Source organism: Bufo bufo, chromosome 3 (genome assembly GCF_905171765.1).
Source record: "Bufo bufo chromosome 3, aBufBuf1.1, whole genome shotgun sequence".
Classification (NCBI taxonomy): domain Eukaryota; kingdom Metazoa; phylum Chordata; class Amphibia; order Anura; family Bufonidae; genus Bufo; species Bufo bufo.
Genome location: NC_053391.1, coordinates 399,473,031 through 399,496,812, shown reverse-complemented (window position 1 = coordinate 399,496,812; position 23,782 = coordinate 399,473,031). Strand labels below are relative to the sequence as shown.

The 23,782-nt window shown below is 41.4% G+C and overlaps 1 protein-coding gene across 2 annotated transcripts in view; it reads left to right on the top strand.

The window, feature by feature from the left end:
* Positions 1-23,782, top strand: part of GALNT17 (polypeptide N-acetylgalactosaminyltransferase 17) — a 714,899-nt gene that overhangs the window by 193,077 nt on the left and 498,040 nt on the right. For both annotated transcript variants that reach the window (XM_040424819.1, XM_040424818.1), the window contains one exon: positions 11,165-11,331. In XM_040424819.1, the coding sequence (XP_040280753.1) occupies positions 11,165-11,331 (167 nt within the window). The remainder of the gene's footprint in view (positions 1-11,164; positions 11,332-23,782) is intronic.

The following is a 23,782-nucleotide window of genomic DNA, read 5'->3' as shown; positions in this document are numbered from 1 at the left end:
CGGGGTTAATGATGGCTACTATTTTGTAAGGACCAATAAACCTAGGACCCAGTTTCCAAGAGGGAACCTTTAATTTAATATTCCTAGTAGATAACCACACATAGTCATTCACTCCTAGGTCCGGACCTGGCAACCGTTTTTTATCAGCCATGCATTTATATTTACCTCCAATATTTTTCAAATTAGCTTGCACTTTCTGCCATACAGATGAAAGAGAAGACGAAAACCGTTCCTCTTCGGGAACCCCAGAAGACCCTTCCTCTTTGAAAGTACAGAATTGGGGATGAAAACCATATGCACCAAGAAATGGTGACTTGCCAGTAGATTCCTGACGGCGATTATTTATGGCAAACTCGGCTAACGGTAAATATGATGACCACACCTCTTGGTTTTCAGACACAAAACATCTTAGATATGTCTCAAGGTTTTGGTTGGTATGCTCAGTCTGTCCATTCGACTGAGGATGGAAAGCTGAGGAAAAGGACAAGTGTACCCCCAAACGGGAACAAAAAGCTTTCCAAAATTTAAAAATAAACTGGGTTCCCCGATCCGAAACAACATCGGAAGGGACCCCGTGAAGCTTCACGATTTCACTGATGAATACCTGAGCAAGAGTCTTAGCATTAGGTAGTGCGGGTAACGCAATGAAGTGTACCATTTTGCTAAACCTGTCCACTACTACCAAGATAACTGTTTTACCCGCAGACAAAGGTAAGTCAGTGATAAAATCCATTGACAGATGTGTCCATGGCCTATTGGGAATGACATGTGGCAATAAAGACCCTGCAGGACGTGTATGAGAGACTTTCGCGCGCGCACAAGTAGAACAAGAAGACACAAAATCCATTACATCCTGACGCAACCTTGGCCACCAAAAACGACGAGACAATAGCTCCAAGGTTGCTTTACTACCCGGGTGCCCAGCAAGTGCCGAATTATGATGTTCCTTTAATAATTCGAGACGCAGGTTCAACGGTACAAACAATTTCTCTGAGGGGCAAGAGACTGGGGCGTCCCCCTGGGCCTCTAACACCTTCCCCTCCAGAACAGAGTGTACTGCAGAGACAACCACTCCTCTTTGTAGAATGGGTTCCGGATCACTCACATTACCCCCTCCAGGGAAACAACGCGATAATGCATCTGCCTTGGTATTTTTTACCCCAGGACGATAGGTAATAACAAAGTTAAACCTGGTAAAAAATAGCGACCACCTAGCTTGTCTAGGGGTGAGACGCTTAGCTGATTCGAGGTACAGAAGGTTTTAGTGGTCCGTAATCACAGTGACGGGGTGGATTGCCCCCTCTAAAAAGTGACGCCATTCTTCAAACGCTAGTTTAATAGCTAATAGTTCCCTATTGCCAATATCATAGTTCTTCTCCGCTGCAGATAGTTTTTTAGAAAAGAAAGCACAAGGACGCCATTTGCCAGGAGACGGACCCTGAGACAGCACAGCCCCCACTCCCACCTCTGACGCATCTACTTCAACAATAAAAGGCTGGGAGACATCAGGTTGGATTAGTACAGGTGCCGAGGTAAACCTCTCTTTTAGAGAGGAAAAAGCTATTTTTGCGGCGTCAGACCATTTAGAAAAATCAGTCCCCTTCCTAGTAAGGGGTTTTACAATCACCGAATCATTTTTTATGAATTTTCTATAGAAATTTGCGAAACCCAAGAACCGTTGCAGTGCTTTGAGGTTCTCAGGAAGATCCCAATCTAAAATTGCCTGGACCTTCCTAGGATCCATACGGAAACCTGAAGCAGATAAATACACTAGGAACTGTATTTCCTGAACGGCGAAAACACACTTTTCAATTTTAGCATATAATTTATTCGTCCGTAGGACCTGCAGTACCTGTCTGACATGCACCTCATGTGTTTTCAGATCCGACGAATAAATTAAAATATCATCTAGGTATATCACCACAAACCTGCCGATAAGATGACTAAAAATGTCATTAACGAAATGTTGGAAGACAGCAGGAGCATTGGTCAGACCGAAAGGCATGACTAGATTTTCATAATGCCCCTCAGGGGTGTTAAAAGCTTTCTTCCACTCATCCCCTTCCTTGATATGAATCAGATTGTAGGCTTCCCTAAGATCACGTTTGGAGAACCACCTAGCACCCGCAATCTGATCAAACAGGTCAGGAATGAGAGGAAGAGGGTATGGGTCTCGGATGGTTATCCGGTTTAATTCGCAAAAATCTAGGCAAGGACGCAGGCCCCCATCTTTCTTTTTAATGAAGAAAAACCCTGCAGCCACGGGTGAAGAAGAGGGTTTGATGTGTCACTTAGCCAAGCTATCGGAGATATAATCTTTCATGGCTTGTCTCTCTGGACCCGAAAGATTATATAACCTGGTCTTGGGTAATTTTGCACCGGGAATCAGGTTAACCAGGCAATCATAAGGACGGTGAGGTGGCAACTTCTGATAATCCTTTTCAGAGAAAACATCCTCAAAGTCCAAAACAAATGTGGGTAGGGTAGCTATGGAGGCAACTAAGCAATTGCTATTTAAGCAATTTTCTCTGCACTGCTCACTCCACTCCAATATCTCCCTGGCCTGCCAATCCACCACTGGATTGTGCGCTATCAACCAGGGAAGACCCAACACCACCGGAGTGGGAAGCCCCTCCAGAACATAACATGAAAGCAACTCGTTATGGTGATCCCCTACCCGAAGGTGTAAGTTATGGACAATGTGAGTGAGGTTTCTCTGAGACAGAGGAGCAGAATCAATAGCGAATATGGGAATAGGTCTCTGTAGCGTACAGAGAGACAAACCCATAGTGTGGGCAAAATGGGCATCTATCAAATTTACTCCTGCTCCACTGTCTAGAAAAAAAGAAATAGTCTCCGTCTTAACGCCAAACACAACAAACGCTGGCAACACAAATTGCGATGTTCGTATGGAGGAAACCCCCCGGCTGACATCCTCCACACAGCCTGGGGTTAGTAGTTTTCCAACGGTCTTTTGTTTTTGAGGAAGGAAGGACAGACATTAATAAAATGACCCCTCTCCCCACAGAAAAAACAAACCTCACGCCTACGGCGAGCCTCAGGAGGATGGACCTGACGGGTAGTTCCTCCTAGCTGCATAGGCTCGTCTAAGTCCGTACAGACTAACTGCTGCTTGAGAGGGGCTACCAATTGCTCTGGATTTTTCAATCTGTCCCTAAGACGTCTATCTATTCTGATAGAAAGGGACATCACCGCATCAAGGGAAAAGGGAGTCTCATACAGCGCAAGCGCATCCTTAATCCTTTCGGATAACCCAGAGCAGAACTGACTCCTGAGAGCCGGGTCGTTCCACTGGGTATCCGTAGCCCACCTATGGAACTCTGCGCAATATTCCTCTACTGGCCGCTCTCCCTGTAGGAGTCTCCGTAATTTTGATTCAGCCAGTGCGACTCGGTCAGGGTCGTCATATATGAGACCCAAGGCCCCAAAAAATTCATCCACTGACCGTAGAGCCTGGGAATCAGTGGGTAAAGAGAACGCCCAGGATTGCGGGTCCCCCTGCAGCAGGGAAATAGCAATCCCCACCCGCTGTTCTTCATTACCAGAGGAGTAAGGGCGCAGTTTAAAATATAATTTACAGGCCTCACGGAACGTGACAAATTTGTCCCTTCCCCAGAAAATCTGTCAGGAAGAGCAACCTTGGGTTCCGCAACAACCTGATTACCTGTAGCAACCGCTGGGCTTGCGGTCTGTTGCAATTGCTGCTGTTGCTGGAGGACCGACGCCTTCAATCCTGCCACCTCCAAAGACAGGCCTTGAAGTTGCTTTGAAAAAGCAGCAATTGGATCCATACTGGATTCTAAGTAGGTAGAAAGAATTTTTTTTTTTTTTTTTTTACCTACACAAAATAAGGGCCAGATATAATGTAATGACCGGCGTCACGCAAAAGGAGGGAAATGGGAAGGCCCTGTCCAAGGGAGAGGGAAAGGTGGTGACCCCTGACTCACCTTGCGGCTGGCACCTGACTGCCCTGACGTCCCTAGACGGGTTCCTCACCCGTACGCCGATCACGTGCCTAAACCCTGGCTTTCCCTAAGATGAGCCCTGTGTAGTGAACGGGGCGGTGGGATCACTAGTCTGCACCACTGACACTAAGAGGAAAACACCAAGGAGAGGACAGACAATACAGACAAACATATAATCCCAGGTGGGCGACAACAGCAGACCACCAAGGCCCAACAGGGATCCGGAGGGTAACGTTCTGGAACAACAACCAGGGAACACAGCTACACAGCTCCAGTGGGTCAGTATAGAAGTCCAGGCAGGAAGCTCTATATCTGGCAACCAGAGAAGTGGGAGATGGGAATATAAGGAGGTTGGGATTGCTGGACAAGAAACAGCTGAGGAGGAGAAGCTACGGATCCCTGAGTGAGCCAAAAAGGATTGCAAGGCAAACCCAGAAAGCTACCATTACGAAACAGCACTGTCTTTGTACATCGAACGTGCAGCCACCCGCTGCGACTTCCTGACCCCGGGTATAACGGAGTCAGACGTGGCTCTTGACACCATCGTGACAATACCATATGGAATCTGTATGCTTTAATGCCCAATTGTATATCATCTTGTATCCAGGCTAGATAAGGCCCCACAAGGAACTAGAAGGTCCTCTCAGTTGTACACTTTTCCCCAATAAACTTATCCTTTCATTCTAGTATTGTAATCTCTTGGATTTATCATTATTACAGTCAAAGAGTGATCGGGACTGAACTGCCGTTACACTCTATCTGTAACAGGGCAAATTATGATAACTTTTTATTAGTATATTAGAAAGAATGAAAAATCTGCCGCACAATGGCTGTGATTTTAAAGGAAATAATTTTACAAAGGATCTAGTTGCACTTTGAAGTTTTTAATTTTACTACTATAAAAGCCTTCAGTCTTCTCTTCTACTAAGGCTCATTTGACTCACTTACATATGTAATTTACCTAGTAATTTAGTAATAAAGTTGGTTTTAGTTTATAACAATTACTTTGTTCTTGCTATAATCAATATTGTCTTTCCATACACTAACTTTCAACTGGCTTGGAGGGTGTAGGGTTTGTACACAACAGCCAATCTAGCAGACAGACAGACCTGCATTGAGGATGACAGCGATACAGAATGCTGTTAAAGTTACTAGTCATATCTGCACCTGAATAGAGCAGAGCTAGACCGCTGTAAAGCAGACAAAAATAAACAGCACGCAACATTTTCGACCTACATGTATTTTTTAAGCCTTTTGTATTATTTAGACCTAAAACTGGACATCCTTTTAAGAATATGTTATTACTAATTTATATAACTGTAAGACCTGTAGAAATCAATGTGCAGAAATTGAATTGCATGTGCAACAGACTGATGCAGTATTAATATGCCTTCAGTATTGTACTAGTGCATCAGTATAACAATATCATTATATTGTTTCTTTAGGCAAAGAACATGAGATTTGAGATTTATAGCTATGCGCTGTAATAAAAAATTTATTGAGTGATCAATAAAATACACTAATAATTATAGTCATTCTCGGCTGAAAGAGACCTTTAATTTTACTACGTGATTGATTCTGTTTTCTAGGAATTGCTGATTCATGTAATATGTACAGCCAAAGCCAAGCCATTAAAATGGAATTAATTTTATATTTGTTTATTAACACATTTATGGTGTATATTTAATTTGATTGACCAAACAAGACTTTAAGGCCTCATGCCCACAACTATATCAATTTCAGTCCTCAAATCATGGGTCTGCAAAATATGGGTACTTTTCATGTTCATTCTGCATTTTTCTCTCTCCTATCAAATAAAATGACTATTCCTATTCGCAATGCAGACCGTAATAGGACATGTTCTATAATTTGTCGAATGGACATATGGATGTAGACAGCACATGGATGATACCCATCTGCTGTCTGATTATTTAAAATTTTTGCAAACTCATAGAAACGAATGGATCCGCATGCTATAAAAAAAATTACAAATGGTCATATGCATGAGGCCTAATATTGATGTCGTCTCAATAGGATAGGTCAACCAGAGTTGATTGACTCCAGCATTTGTCACCCCCTTCATTGTCCAGGCAACACAATATGCATATGGTTGTGAATATGCCTGCTAATGTAACTAGGTCCAGTTCACTCAGGTTCCTTCATTCTGCTGATTAACAGGAGTAAAATGCTTTAAATCCCCAGTATCACTGTCAAGCAGCTAAATACATCCAAGGGAACCACAGCATTTCTTGCCCTTCACCAACCTCTGCAGGGAAAATGTAACCTTACTTGCACTATTTAGGATGAAAACTCATCCTTGTAATACAAAGATAACTCAAATCCACTCATAAAGAGGTGTCCAAAGTGGGATACCTCTCCTTTATGATGTATGATGCATATGGATGGGGATTGTCTTAAGAAAATACTATAATATCTGTAGCATTCTTTTATGAGAATTCCTCCCTTTACATGCAATTTATTAGCAAATTCACTCTCTTTCGGACCTAGGTTTACATGGGTTGATTATAGTATATAACTGCATTTGAAGGTTCTGGCAATTTGATAAAAATGTGAGCTAAGAACCTCATAGAAATGTAAAAAAATAAATCATATGGGGTCTTGTGAGTGGAAACAGAAACATGTGAAATGGGTGTTACTTTGTTCCTTGCATTGGGTTATGGGGAGTGTCTTCTATCTGCATCTCACTCATGCACTATTCCCATCTATGGCTGTTTGGTACCCATATGTTAAGTGTCATTTGTAGACCTTGGCTTGAGGTCTAGGTGGTCTAGTTTGGACTAGTGTTGAGCGCGAATATTCGAATTTCGAATTTTTTTCTCGAATATCGCAATTTCGAGATTTCGCGAATATTTAGAATATAGTTCCAAATAGTCGCGAAATCGAATGACTATGGCTAGGCTAATATGTGTATTTTACGAAATTTCTTAATATTGCTCTAACTTCGTCTTTTAGAATATTCGTAATATTCTAAAAGACTGAGTTAGAGCAATATTCCGAATATTCTAAAAGACGAAGTTAGAGCAATATTAAGAAATTTCGTAAAATACACATATTAGCCTAGCCATAGTCATAGGAAAAAAAAAAAAATCATAAGATTAAAATAATCGTACGATTATTTTAATCTTATGATTTTTTTTTTTTTCCTATGACTATGGCTAGGCTAATATGTGTATTTTACGAAATTTCTTAATATTGCTCTAACTTCGTCTTTTAGAATATCCGTAATATTCTAAAAGACTGAGTTAGAGCAATATTACGAATATTCTAAAATACGAAGTTAGAGCAATATTAAAAATTTTCCTAAAATACACATATTAGCCTAGCCATAGTCATAGGAACATTGCCTTATACAGGAAAAAATAAATAAAAATCGCACGATTATTTTAATCGCATATTATTCGCGAAAAATTTAATAATTACGAATATTCGATTTCGCCGAAAATAATAAGAATATTCATTCGAATATTCGCGAAATATCGCGAAATCGAATATTGCACCTCCCGCTCATCACTAGTTTGGACCCATCTGAATAATGTCCTGGCAGGTAAGCTCACTAAATTTGATTTAGTGAGAGCTCCACAGTGACATTTAAATCTGAGTAGAGTTGAGCAAATTTATTTGAAATAATCGATTTGTCTTATAAGGCAGATTTCTGAAACTGCGACGGGGTGTCACTAAAGCTGAGGATGCTCGCTCCGATGCTTGCATTACAGGACCGCATCTCAACCAGCCCTGACAATTTCATGCCTGCATCACTGCTTTAAGTAGTAGTACAAGCACATAGGTTCTGCTTCTGCTCCTGGAGCAGCGACGGGGCATGCACCGCTACACTTCCGGGTAGCAGAGCATCAACATTCACTGCTATGGAAACAGAAGCAGAGCCCCTGTGCTTGTGCCGCTACTAGGAGCAGCAACGTAGGTGCAAGATTTTCAGGGCTGGTCAAGATATCTGGCCCTGTCAATCAAGAGGGAGCGTCCTCAGCTTCAGGGACAACCAGTTGTGAGTCAAGAACTCTGCTTAATGAGACAAATCAAATCTTACAAATCGATTTGCACATCTCTGATCCTGAGGTTATCACAATAACTACCATGCAATCCACAGTTGCTGTGGATGTAATTTAAAATTACTCAGATATTCAATATTTGCATAGATTTTACTGGCCGCAGAACGCTGCTTTTTTAGTTTATCGATGTTTGTTATAAAGAGACGGAATACAGATTGCTGTAATTGGCCACCTGCACTATACTTACAAGGCAACAGTAAAAAAATCATATTTTGCTGCAAACTTCTTCTATTAAATGTCCTGGTTATGAAGCGAACGTGATAATAGGATTTCTTGTTTATGCATTTCAGAAGTAATATAGCCACTATCAGTAAATACAGATAGGTTTATATAACACAGATTATAATATTCTGTTGATTTTATTTATCTTAATTCCTTGTTTATTCCATAGTGTATTACCTTTATAGGGGTATTCCCATCACAGACAATGGGACATATCGCTAGGATATGCCCCCATTGTCTGATACGTGCGGGTCCCACCTCTGGGACCCACACCTACAATAAGAACAGAGCGGGGAAATGAACGGAGGGCGCACAGCGCATGCGCAGCCACCCTCAATTAATTTCTATGGGTCCGCCGAAAATAGCCGAGCGCTGGCTCGGCTATTTCTGTCTGCCCCATAGAAATGAATGGGAGCAGGGGCCGTGCGAGCTTGGTGCGCTCCCATTCACTTCTATGGGAGCAGCGGGGAGCTCTGGGGAAATGTGGGGTCCTCCAGCCACAGCTTTCCCCGCTCCGTTCTCGTAGGTACGGGTCCCAGCGGTGGGACCCGCACCTATCAGACAATGGAGCATATCCTAGCTACTGTTAGACTTCTCCCTAAATGTTCACATTATAAAACAGAAAACATTTCATGTGAAAAGCTATAACTGATGGATCACCTTGGATAGAGCAGAAATGGCCTTATGGCAACTGTATTTTATGAAATAGTGAAGCTATTAAATAACAATATTATCGCCCTTCCAACCGCTTGTCTGTTTCATGGAAATGTGTTTGTCTCCAAAAATGCAATTCTCCCTCAGGATTTAGAATAAAGTGATTTAAGAGCAAGATTGTTCTAGTATGAAATGGACAATTTCTGCATTCAGTATATTAACAATTTAGAAGCCAGTTGTCTTTGCCCTCTGAATACCTGTCCGTTTTAGGCAGTGCAGACATTCAAGCAATCTAAACAGAATTTACTGCTTCTGTGTTATTCCAGCTCTGAGCAAGTTAGAAAATAAAATAGGTAATCTGTTACACTGGGCAATTTTTTTCCCACTGTTTTGTGTACTAGGAAACAAGAGGCCACTGTGGCATTCACAAGCTTTGTGCATAGGCTATGTACGCAAGTGTTAACATTCCTATACAATTGATACAATGTATTAATAAATAAATAGAGTTGAGCGAACCCTAACTGCAACGTTTGGGTTTGTATCGAACTTTGCGAGTTCGGGTACCTGGACCCGAACCCAGACTTTTTCACTAAAGTTCGGGTTCAGGTTCGATGTTTGGGTGATTTTATTATTTTCTGTTATAACATGGTTATAACGGAAGATAATAGCATTCTTAAGACAGAATGCTAAATAAAATGGCTATGGAGGGGTTAAAAATTATTTTAAAAAACTCACCTCATCCACTTGGGGACCTGAACTTCACTTTATTATTTTCCGTTATAACAGAAAATAATAGCATTTTTAAGACAGAATGCTAAATAAAATGGCCATAGAGGTGTTAAAAATAATTAAAAAAACTCACCTTATTAACTTGATCGCACAGCCTTTATCACGCAGGTCTTCTTTCTTCAGGGCCTGCGAAAGGACCTGCCATGACCACATGGTGAGCGCGGTAACGTCATCGCAGGTCCTGCTGAATGAAGATAGAACAGCAGGACCTGCGGTGACGTCACCAGGATCGTCACGTGGTGAGCGCAGTGACGTCATCGCAAGTCCTTTCGCAGGTCCTGAAGAAATAAGACCTGTGCGATAAAGGCTGCACGATTAAGTGGATGAGGTGAGTTTTTTATTGATTTTTAACCCCTCTATGGCTATTTTATTTAGCATTCTGTCTTAAGAATGCTATTATTTTCCATTATAACCATGTTATAATGGAAAATAATAAAGTGAAGTTCGGCTTCCCATTGACTTTAATGGGGTCTGGGTTCGGGGTCAAGTTCGGGTCAAGCTCGGGTCCTGAACCCGAACTTTGACCTAAAGTTCGGCCGAACCTGGAGAACCCGAACTTCCACAGGTTCGCTCATCCCTATAAATAAATACACACATATTTATTTTATATTTAGATGTATTCTTTTATTAAAGGATGTATGCTTCATAAGCACACATAGGCTTGTGTCCACACATGCATATTCACTATACTGCATATGCATCTGTGTTTCCATGTCAAATCCAGTGCCCTCATAATATTGCCATTCATGTTAGTGTACTCATAACTGACCTCCATTAAAATGCCAGTACGTTCATAGCAGTGCCATTCAGAGCCCCTTAACACCTCCAGGCACTGAGAACCCATGTCAATAAAACACAAAGGGCCCTCTGAAATGGCCAGCCATGAAGCACTCAAACAGTGCTAGTGATAGTACCCCATACAGTGTCAACCAAAGGGTTCCTCTTCTAGTTCAGTCCTACCATGTCAAGATGCCAATGTACAGTAATGAAGCCATACAAGCTATGATTTTTCGAGCAGGGGAAGTAGCTTGTTTTTTTCTCCCATCTACAGTTGTCATTGTTATATTGTATTTTTAATAAATAAGAGCTAAAATATGTTTCATATTATATTTGCAAGTGAAGTGCCTAGATAGAAATGCAAAGAAACTGTTACATGCAATCTAATGAAATGTATTAAAAAATTCAGAGAATTGTAATTGTGACCTTTTGCAAGGCATATTTAAAGATGTCTTATAATTCCATGGCAACTCCTGGTAACTTAAGATATATTTATTTAAAGCAATGCATATTGATATGTCATACACTTGGCAAGTATCCATCTCTCATCATCTCTCTATTTCTCTCCTTAGCTTTCTACCCCATCTTCTTCCTCTCTTTCCTATAAAACAATATTGTATATCTTACATACCAAATATTGATTTCTTTAAGGTGCAAGAAATTAAAATACCCAAAGGAACTTCCCCAGATTTCAATCATTTTCATCTTTGTAAATGAAGCCCTGTCAGTGATCCTTCGATCAGTACACAGTGCAGTGAATCATACACCTGTCCATCTTCTGAAGGAAATTATTCTTGTGGATGACAACAGTGATGAAGGTATGATTATATTTTAATATACTATCCAAGCAGGAAAGCTGTACATAAAGTAAACAAAGTTTATATATGACTATAGAGTTAACCAGGCATAATGCCTGATAGGGTTGATCTTGCTGAATAAAAACATACCTCTCTTGTAAAGATCCAGTGCTCTGTTAATTATAAATTTATTTTGTAATGGTTATGTAAATGAGGCTTAAATGCAACAAAGGGGTAGGCCCGAGCCCCTGAAAGCACCCTAGCTTTTCCACTGATCAGTGATGGCCACCCCCTAACCTTGATTAACGGGCCCAGGCATGATGCCAGCACTGTACATTACACTATCAGTGCATGGGCAGTACATATACAGATGATTACTCCGCATGTGCCAATAGTGTAATTTCTTCTATAAATAAAGTTATTCATATGCTTACTAGTGATGAGCTTCAGGGGCAATATTCGAATTTGCGATATTTCGCAAATATTTGGGCAAATATTCATCATATATTCGCAAGTTTGAGAATTCGAGATTATTTTCTTGATTGTGAAAATCGGCAATGTAATTTGCGCATATTGCGCGCTCAATACAAGCGAGGGTGTCACCCCCTGCCCTGTGGGTGTTCTGAGACGATCTGTCAGAGTTGCTGCAAGTGACTCGATCTGACTGTTTTGTTTTGGGTTTGAACAGATTCCCACCTCCTATCAGGTGTGGTTTGTTTGGTCATTGGGGAGGCTATTTATTCCTCCCTCTCCCTATAGACTTTGCGGGTTATAGTTCTTCCTTGTTTGAGTGCTGGAAGTTTTGATGGATCGTCTGCTCCAACTCATCTATAGATAAGTCCTTTTTGCCTTTTTCCTTTTGTGTCTGTTTTTTACTAGGCCCCTAGAGTGACGCTGCTCCTTCGGTGGTTGAAGGAGCTGGTAGTCTCTTTCCCTTTTCCCTACTGCTGAGGGTTTGGTCCAGTGTGTTACAGCTTTAGGTACGTGGGCATGTGCATATCTACCCTCGAGATATGCACATGAGCATAGCAGCATAGGGAAAATCTTTTAGGGATGGCTAGGAGGTGACCCCTTTTATCCCTAGCTTTCGGGGCCTAGTCAGTTGTTTTGTTTGCTTTGCCATATCCTGTTTCCTTCCCTTATCTTACCTACCGTGACAGAGGGTCACTGTTGCTACATTTTTCAAGCTGCTAGAATATTCCTGAGACTAAAGAAAATGGTTGGCACGGCAGAACATTACAATAGCTTTATATGCAGATAGAGTGCTCCAATATATTCGTGATTGTGCAAACTTAGCAATTATTGATATGTGCAACTTCACATATTAGCAGGTCTGACTACATATTACTGATTGGTGCACTAAGTATTGTTGTGAACTTGTAACATCACAGCACTATGTCTGTAGCATGTCTGTATGGACAGCAGAACCTATCACACTACCTAACACACTGCACTGCAACAGCTACACTATATCAGGATATAACCTACACTGATTATCTCCCACTAACTATCTGTATTATATATATAAGCTAACTAACTATCTATCTAATGTAGTGTGGAAAGCACAGAGCACAGCAATGACACTGATGTCTCTCTCAGAACTTCATAAAACTATAGAAAATATTCTCTTATATAGTAAGGGGTAGGCAACTTTCTTATAGGTTGCTAGGGATGTTGCTAATCTCAGACAAAGACATTGCAGCCTTCTCATTGGCCCACAAGCAAGAAGGGAGGTTACTGATGAAAAAAATAAAATAAATCTAGAATATTCGTGAATACGAATATATAGCACTATATTCTAAATCTCTGCGAATTCTCAAAGTGACGATATTCACGATTAAAATTTGCGGTTCGAATATTTGTGCCCAACACTAATGCTTACAGTTTGCACATAATTTGGAGAGGAAATATTGAGGACTTTGGGTATTTGCTTTACAAATACCCACACACCCACACTAAGGTATAAGAATTTTATTTGGGCATGTATGTTTTTTGCCCATATCTTTTACTGAATCATAACACCCAGTTGGTTGGTGTAGCTATGCTGTTTATTGATGAGTCTTATATGTTTATTTTCTATATTATCTACGTAGTACTGTAATTTTGCTAGAACAAGGAGATAGCACACTCTTACCCCTCACTGCAGGAGTCACAAGTGAGACAGACTCAATGGAAAGTCTACAGACCCATTTCAATTCTATTTCCTGCATTGAATATAGAGTGCACTACATAAATGTTTCTCTCTCCCTGTTCCCGCAATCGTCAAAGATGTGAGCACTCAGACCACCACAGATTGAATCTTTTATATGTTGCTATGACATATCAAAGGTTTTCCCTAAGTGCAGTGACCCTTTAAAGCTAACCTCTATAACATGTTGTTGGTATTCCATGGCATGCTATGTATCTAATATGTGGCTGTGTGTGATTAGATCTTGTGTGATCTCCTGTTCATCAGTTCTTCGTCATCTTCTAATGCTTATAGTGATGGGCATTTCAGATTTTATTGATTGCCATAAAATATAATGCTGGACTTACACAGCCCGACCTGACAGGCCTTTATTGGGAAGGAACCACTCCTTCCTGATAAATGCCTGCTCATCAGTGGAGGTCAGAGCTCAGGCTTCATAGCTGAAGAACATATAGTAACTTCAATCCCTGAATCTGCAACTGTCATTGATGATTGTGAGGAAAGTAAGGAAAAGAGGAAAAAATTTGGATGATATATACACAGGGTTTGCTGGCATGCTGTATGTTCACCACAGCTGTTGAATGACTATAGGTGACTATTTGTCCTTAAACATAATGAACATAATATTCAAGGTCACCAGTAGTAATACTTGTTGCACTACATATACAAATTCATGTGCAGTTCATGGTCTGTTTCTGCATCTCTTGATTCTTAGTTGTCTCTAAGCTGGAAGGTGAAAACTAGCTGCTCTCCATAGATTACACACAGAGACAATAGATTCTGCTTCCTAACGCTCTCTCAGAACGCTCCGATGCAATATATAGGACATTATAGAGAAGTATTGAGCAGTATAGATGTGAATACAGTAGATGACATATAACACTATAGCTGTTGAATCTGCTGCATCATATCTGTCACTCTCTGTCTTTTTGTTTTTATCTGCACTTTTATCTTCTTATGTCCTATGTCCATCTCCATAGATTTCTATAAGATGATGCAATTTAATCATTTACTGAGCAGGCAGCCATTCTTGATTTGCTTTGGATGGATTTATCACATACAGATGTAGCAGAGCTAAAAGCAATGGTTAGCGCATTAAGTAAAAACTGCAAGAAAATGTTAATTGACTTTTTCTATAGTATTCAATCGCTTTTGGCATGAGATAACATTGTGACACATTATCACAATTCTCTTCAGTTCTGCTACATCTGTATTTCATAAAGAAAATTAGTTTTAGAAATTGCTCCATACACGGCGGGTGCTGGCTGTATCATATAGCCGACACCCGTCCAGACTGATCACAGCACCTGTGACTGAAGGCAGGGCGACCCGGCTCCCTCTTTCTTCCGATTGGAACCCCAGCAGTGAAATCGCGGGGCTCTGATCGGTTGCAACCGCTGAAGCGATCCATGGCTTTATGGCTTTCTCCATACTGAGCTATGCACAAGCTCAGAATGGAGAGTATAAAAATCCTATTCGCCCTAATAGATCTCTATTAGGGTGAATAGGAGAGGGATCAAAAGATCCCATGTACTAGGCCCCTAAGGGGGCTAATAGTTATTTTAAAAAAAGTTAAACAAAGTAAAAAAAAACGAAAGAAAAACAATGTGTTAACTGTTTAAATCATCCCCTTTCCCAATTTTACATATAAAAACATATAAGCAATAAAAAAATAAGTTATAGGTATATGTAATATATAAAGAGTGGGTTACAAAGGTCAAAAGACACGACAAGACACGACAAGACACAAGAGGGTAGAGGAGGGGAAAAGGAATGCTACACAATGATCTCTGTAAATGTGTCCAAAGGCTGCCATACTTCCATCGGTAGTGTTATTGATAAGCGCGGTTAGGTGTTCCATTCGTCTGACATCCATGACACTGGAAATTAGGTCAGATTGAGTCGGTATGTCCTGCCTTTTCCAGTATTTAGCTATAAGGCGTCTAGTTGCCGACAATATATGAAGCACTAAGTAGTGTACATGTTTCTTTAGTACTGTTGGAGACATGTTCAATAAAAACATATACGGGTCGAGTGAGAATTTTACATTAGTTAGTTGCAGAATAAGGTGTTGGGTTTCCCTCCATAGTGGGAATATAGCATGGCAGTCCCAGAAAATGTGAAACAAAGACCCTGTACCAGAACCACACCTCCAACATGTATTAGAAACAGTAGGATTAAAGTGTTTAAGCAACTGGGCTGTGTGATACCAAAACATCAAAAGCTTATATGAGTCACACATGTGGATGTCATTGCCGCTCTTCACCATATAAGCTTCCAATCATTCGGTGGTATTTCCCTCTCCAAATATCTCTCCCATTTAGACATATACTCATGGCGTATAAACCGTGGGGGTTCCCGAGTCGAGAGAAGAACATATATGTCTGATATGAGACCCTTAGTGGAGGTCGAGAGTTTACATAATCGCTCAAACATTGTCGGAGTAGATACCTTCGTGTCATTAAATAAGGTTCTAAGAAGGTGTTGTATTTGTTTTTCCCTAAGCGACTCAAATGGTGTAATCTCAAGGGTCCTATACTCCACTATATCAGCAAATCTAAATAATTTGTTGGAAAACCATGGCTTAAAAGAGGTGTGCTGTAACCCTAATGGGAATAAGGGATTAAATATAAACAAGGTCATGGAAGATTTATCGGATACCAAAGGGAATTTCTGTTTGCAACTTTTCCAGATATTATATGTTAGGGTCATAGGACCCAGCAAGTGGGCAATACAATTGGCCGGTAACGGTGACCACAAGAACGCATTAGGGTGAGTAGGGGCCAACCATAACTTCTCAATTTTCATCCATCTAGAGAATGCTAGGAGGGAAGACCATGCAGGGATAAGACGTAAATGTGTCGCCCAATAGTATGTAGTTACATCAGGGAGCCCAAGACCACCTTGCGACTTGAGAGCAGTAAGAGTGCTGCAAGAAATTCTGTGTCTCTTGCCATTCCAGACAAACTTGAGGATGGAAGACTGCAAGGCTCTCAAATCTTTTTTAGGTATGGGGACTGGAATAGTTTATATCACATATAATAATTTGGGTAATATGGTCATTTTGACCGCTGCAATGCGTCCTAGTAGAGAAATCGGCAGGGGCATCCAGTTAGTCATGAGCAAGTTAAGTTCCCGAAAAAGGGGTAAAAAATTATGGGCATAGAGGGTAGTATATGTTTTTGTTAGTTTCACTCCCAAATATTTAAGGGTAGGATTATTCCACTTGAAATGGAAATTGCTTTGCAGAGTACTCAATATATCTGGTGGGATATTAATAGATAAAGCCTCTGTTTTAGATGTATTAATCTTATAGCCAGATAGTCTGCCATATTCCCTTAACGTCTGGAATAGGTTCGGTAACGAAGTATGCAGATTTGTCAACGTAAGAAGTATATCGTCAGCGGAGAGTGATAATTTGAAAGTCACCTTATTGACCTCTACTCCCTGAATATTTGGGTGGGCCCGTATAAATGCTGCTAAAGGCTCTATGCAGAGTACAAAGAGTAGGGGGGATAGTGGGCAACCCTGGCGGGTTCCGTTACGGATGGTTATCATGTTGGATTGGGTATGTGTCGTTCTTACAATGGCCGTTGGGCGGGTATAAAGAGCTCGAATGGCATTCATAAAAGGCTCCCCTATACCAAAACACTGCAGTGTAGAAAACATAAAAGGCCAGCTTAGGCGGTCAAAGGCCTTTTCTGCATCCAGGCCCAATATTAACGCCTGCTGCTTCCGTCTGTTAATGATGTCTATCAAATCTACCTTCTCGTGTTATCGCCCCCTGGCGATTTAATACAAAGCCGACTTGATCTTTATGGATCAAGCTCGGAAGCAGGTTGGCAAGTCTGTTCGCCAGACGTTTTGTAAATATCTTTAACCCCTTAAGGACATAGGACGTGCCGGTACGCCCTATTTCCCGAGTCCTTAAGGACCAAGGACGTACCGGTACGTCCTAACTTTAAATAGGCATTCCGGCGCCCCAGGGGTTAATCTGAACAGGATGCCGGCTGAAATCATTCATGTGACCCCCCCGTGTCGGCGATCGCAGCAAACCGCAGGTCAATTCAGACCTGCGGTTTGCTGCGCTTTTTGCAATTTCTGAGTGCCTAAAATCTATTTTTCACCCCCCCCTGCACGATTTGATGCCGGCGGGTGGTGCGGGGGGGGGTGTCGCAGGCGGTGGGGGCGTTGCGGGAGGTGGGCGGTGCGGCAGGCGGGATTGCGATCCCCCGCCGGCCTCCCCATGAATGATCGTTGGCTTCTAGTGGGTATACCAGGGTGCCATCACATTGCTGGCACCCTGGTATAAACGGCTGACATCTGTGCAGATGTCAGCCGTTTAACCCTTTCCATACCGCGGTCCGTACGGACCGCTGTATGGAAAAAGTTAACTGTCATCGGTCAGGGAGCTCCCTCCCTCTCCATCGGGGGGCTGCTGTGCCTTTGCAGCCCCCCCGATCGAGAGGGAGAGAGCCCCCCGACAGCCCCCCTCAGCCCCCCTCAGCCCTGTGCTTACCCTTCCCCATCTGCGAAGTTGTGGCAGACGGGGAAGGTTCACATGGCAACAGGACGCCTGCTCAAACGTCCTGCTGTCCATGGTGCTGAACAGATCTATGCTAAAAGCATAGATCTGTTCAGTGTAAGTAAAATACAGTACAGTGCAATATATATTGTACTGTACTGTATTATACAGACTTCATACCCACTAGATCTTCAAGAACCAAGTGGGTCTGGGTCAAAAAAATGTAAAAAAAAGTGAAAAAAGTTAAGATAAAAAAAAAAAAAATTTATCACTGAATAAAAATTAAAAAAATAAAATACACTACACATATTAGGTATCGCCGCGTCCGTAACGACCTGATCTATAAAACGGTCATGTTACTTTCCCCGCATGGTGAACGCCATAAAAAAAAATTAAAAAACTATGAGAAAATTGAAATTTTGCCCACCTTACTTCCCAAAAAAGGTAATAAAAGTGATCAAAAAAGTCGCATGTATGCCAAAATAGTACCAATCAAACCGTCATCTCATCCCGCAAAAAATGAGACCCTACTCAAGATAATCGCCCAAAAACTGAAAAAACTATGGCTCTTAGACTATGGAAACACTAAAACATGATTTTTTTTTTGTTTCAAAAATGAAATCATTGTGTAAAACTTACATAAATAAAAAAAAGTATACATATTAGGTATCGCCGCATCCGTATCGACTGGCTCTATAAAAATATCACATGACCTAACCCTTCAGGTGACCACCGTAAAAAAATTAAAATAAAAACGGTGTAAAAAAAGCAATTTTTTGCCATCTTACGTCACAAAAAGTGTAATAGCAAGCGATCAAAAAGTCTTATGCACCCCAAAATAGTGCCAATCAAACCGTCATCTCATCCCGCAAAAAATGAGACCCTATTCAAGATAATCACCCAAAAACTGAAAAAACTATGGCTCTTAGACTATGGAGACACTAAAACATTTTTTGGGTTTTAAAATTGAAGTTATTGTATAAAACTTACATAAATAAAAAAAATTGTATACATATTAGGTATCGCCGCGTCCGTGACAACCTGCTCTATAAAATTACCACATGATCTAACCTGTCAGATGAATGTTGTAAATAACAAAAAAAAAAATTGCAAAAAAAGCTATTTCTTGTTACCTTGCCGCACAAAAAGTGTAATATAGAGCAACCAAAAATCTTATGTACCCTAAAATAGTACCAACAAAACTGCCACCCTATCCCTTAGTTTCTAAAATGGAGTCACTTTTTTGGAGTTTCTACTCTAGGGGTGCATCAAGGGGGCTTCAAATGGGACATGGTGTAAAAAAAAACAGTCCAGCAAAACTTGCCTTCCAAAAACCGTATGGCATTCCTTTCCTTCTGCGCCCTGCCGTGTGCCCATACAGCGGTTTACGACCACATATGGGGTGTTTCTGTAAACTAGAGAATCAGGGCCATAAATAATGAGTTTTGTTTGGCTGTTAAACCTTGCTTTGTAACTGGAAAAAAAAATATTAAAATGGAAAATCTGCCAAAAATTTGAAATTTTGAAATTGTGTCTCTATTTTCCATTAAATCTTGTGCAACACCTAAAGGGTTAACAAAGTTTGTAAAACCAGTTTTGAATACCTTGAGGGGTGTAGTTTCTTATATGGGGTCACTTTTATGGAGTTTCTACACCAGGGGTGCATCAGGGGGGCTTCAAATGGGACATTGTGTCAAAAAAACAGTCCAGCAAAATTAGCCCTCCAAAAACCAAACGGCGCACCTTTCACTCTACGCCCCGCTGTGTGGCCGTACAGTAGTTTACGGCCACATATGGGGTGTTTCTGTAAACAGCAGAGTCAGGGCAATAAAGATACAATCTTGTTTGGCCGTTAACCCTTGCTTTGTTAGTGGAAAAAATGGGTTAAAATTGAAAATTAGGCAAAAAAATGAAATTCTCAAATTTCATCCCCATTTGCCAATAACTCTTGTGCAACACCTAAAGGGTTACCGACGTATGTAAAATCAGTTTGGAATACCTTGAGGGGTGTAGTTTACTAGATGGGGTCACTTTTAGGGAGTTTCTACACCAGGGGTGCATCAGGGGGGCTTCAAATGGGACATTGTGTCAAAAAAACAGTCCAGCAAAATTAGCCCTCCAAAAACCAAACGGCGCACCTTTCACTCTATGCCCCGCTGTGTGGCCGTACAGTAGTTTACGGCCACATATTGGGTGTCTCTGTAAACGGCAGAGTCAGGGCAATAAAGATACAATCTTGTTTGGCTGTTAACCCTTGCTTTGTTAGTGGAAAAAATGGGTTAAAATGAAAAATTAGACAAAAAAATGAAATTCTCAAATTTCCTCCCCATTTGCCAATAACTCTTGTGCAACACCTAAAGGGTTAACAATGTATGCAAAATCAGTTTTGAATACCTTGAGGGGTGTAGTTTATTATATGGGGTCATTTTTGGGTGGTTTCTATTATGTAAGCCTTGCAAATCGACTTCAGACCTGAACTGGTCCCTAAAAATTTAGTTTTTGTAAATTTCTGAAAAATTTTAAGATTTGCTTCTAAACTTCTAAGCTTTATAACATCCCCAAAAAATAAAATATCATTCCCAAAATAATTCAAACATGAAGTAGACATATGGGGAATGCAAAGTCATCACAATTTTTTGGGGTATTACTATGTATTACAGAAGTAGAGAAACTGAAACTTTGAAATTTGCAAATTTTTCCAAATTTTTGGTAAATTAGGTATTTTTTTTGTGCAAAAAAAATAATTTTTTTAACTTCATTTTACCAGTGTCATGAAGTACAATATGTGACGAAAAAACTATCTCAGAATGGCCTGGATAAGTCAAAGCGTTTTAAAGTTATTAGCACTTAAAGTGACACTGGTCAGATTTCCAAAAAATGGCCTGGTCCTTAAGGTGAAAATGAGCCCGGTCCCTAAGGGGTTAAGTCTGAATTGAGGAGGGCTATAGGACGATAGTTGGAGCAATCCATATAATCTTTCTCAGGTTTTGGAATAAGGGTGATGAAGGATTGAAGCATTGTCTCTGGTATAGGAGATCCCTCCAGGAAAGAATTAAATATCTTGACCATGTACGGGAGAAGGGTATCTACGTATGTCTTGTAGTAAAGGTATGGCACGCCATCAGGACCAGGTGACTTGCGATTAGGGAGGTTCTTTATCACTTCTAATATTTCTTCAGCTGTAATCTGAGTATTAAGGGTGGCTGATAGGTCACAGGTTAATTTAGGTAGCTGACACTGTTTAAGGAAAGAGGAAAACTGCTCCTGTTGTTTCAAAGGATCTTTAGGAATTTGCTGGGGGAGGGAATAAGGGTTTTGCCATCGGCCTGTCTCAAGGCAGTCGGGGCATTCGTCAGATTAGAATCCCGCAACTGTTTCGCCAAGAGCGTGTGTGATTTATTTGCCCAGGCAAAGTAGCGTTGCCGAGAATATAAGAGTAATTTATCGTTTTTCGCCAATGCCAGGTCTCTCAGCTTAGCTCTTAACATAATTATGCGTCTTAAAAGGTGACGAGAGCTGCGGGATCCCAACTGGCTCTCTAAGCCCTCCAGATCGCTCTTAGTAGTACTATATTGCAGATTTCTATCTTTTTTCATTTTGGAGCTAATGGCTATACATTTGCCCCTAAAAACAGCTTTGTGTGCCTCCCATAGGGTAGACACAGAAGAAACTGACTGTTGATTAATACGAAAATATTCCGATAAGCTTTCCTGTAAGGCCTGCCTAGGTATGGGGTTGGAGAGAAGGCTTTCATTTAGACGTAAATGGCAAACCTTGGTGAGCGGATGTTTAGTGTTTAGGTTAAAAAAAATCGGTGCGTGGTCTAACCACGTGATGGACCCTATATCAGCGTCTATCATTAAGCGCAGGGTGGGGATGTTTCCTAAGAAATAGTCAATGCGGGTTTGCGTACTATGAGGATGTGAATAGAATGTAAATGTCTTAGACGTAGGATAATTCACTCGCCACAAGTCGTATAACGCAAACCTTCTTACTAAACGTCTAAAAAGGCGTGAAAGTCTACTCTGTTCATTGGAAAGGGGTTTTCCTGCTAATGTTTCAGAGAAAGAAATGTTAAAATCGCCTCCCACAATAAGTGCTGCTGGAAGTAAATGAGATACCTTTGTGAACACCTTAATAAAGAAGGAGATTTGCTTGGAGTTCGGGGCATAAAATTACAGAGGACAAGGGAGGTGTCATGCAGGGTTGCCTGTAGGATAATATAACGACCCTGAGGGTCAGAAGTCTGTGAGGTTACCTGGAGTGGACAATTGGTAGATAGAAGAATGCCGAGTATGTTCTCGGGAACAGTCCAGCTGCAAATTTAAATGTTCCAGTGGCGTTAAAATGTGTGTTTCCCGGAGGAAGACTACTTCAGCTTTTTGAGAATGACACTCCGTTGAGGCCAGTCTCCGCTTAACATTGGAGTTCAGGCCTTTAACGTTCAATAACATACATTTAATCATGGCGGAAAGAGGGGCTGAGCCATATACTTGCTATTACGAGTGCAGAAGTTAGTCCTCCAGGAAAACTCACTCCAGACATTCCAGTTGAAAATCTGCAAGAGAACACGGTCAATATCAGTAGGTGCACCGAACAGATAGTAGGATGTATGACACAGGAGGGTAAAGGGGGATACACAAGACAACATCAAAAGAAAGAAACTGACAGGAATGATCCATACATTGGACTTCAACGTCCAGGCGGGGGCGTTCAGAAAAGATCCAAAATACGTGACATGGCCCTGTCTCATTTCCTCAGTTCCCGTGGGAACAAAGGAGAGGAAGAGGGCAAAGAGGTCAGTCCCCCATATGGAGGTATGGTTGAACATACCCGGCAAAAAGAACAAAACAAAGTTTCGGAGGTAGGTATAGAAACTGAGCTTCACAAAAGCCTAACAAGTTGTTTCACTAAAACAGTAAGGTAAGGAAAACATAGGAAGAACATCATCCACCAATCAAAGCGGCATAGATTTTAGGAGACGAGCATTAAGATACTACTCAGAGATTAGCAGGTCAGGTAAGTTCATCTCTCGATACGTATCCCATTGATTATTCTCTTGGTGGAGATCGACGGATCTTGTTTCGCAACTGGTTCCAAACTGGGGGGAAGGCGCCATCAGTGGATCAGGGACCTCCCAGTCATCAAAAAGAGGGACTGGAACCCCCAGCGCAGCGCAAAAAGAAGACAAGTCCACGTGGGTCCTCAAAGATATGGCCTTTCCATTTTTATTAGCAACAAGCGCAAACGGATATCCCCAACGGTAGGGAATTTTCTGGTGTCTCATGGAAGTTAAGAGAGGTTGTAATAATCGTCGTTTTTGCAGTGTTAGGCTACTTTCACACTAGCGTTCGGGTGTCCGCTCGTGCGCACCGTTTGAAGGGGCTCACGAGCGGCCCCGAACGCATCCGTCTGGCCCCAATGCATTCTCAGTGGAGGCGGATCCACTGAGAATGCTTCCGCCTGCCAGCGTTCAGCCTCCGCTCCGCTCAGTGAGCGGACACCTGAACGCTGCTTGCAGCGTTCGGGTGTCCGCCTGGCCGTGCGGAGGCGAGCGGATCCGTCCACACTTACAATGTAAGTCAATGGGGACGGATCCGCTTGAAGATGACACAATATGGCTCAATCTTCAAGCGGATCCGTTCCCCATTGACTTTCAATGTAAAGTCTGAACGGATCCGCTCAGATAACTTTCACACTTAGAAAATTTTCTAAGTTTTAATGCAGACGCTTCCGTTCTGAACGGATGCGAACGTCTG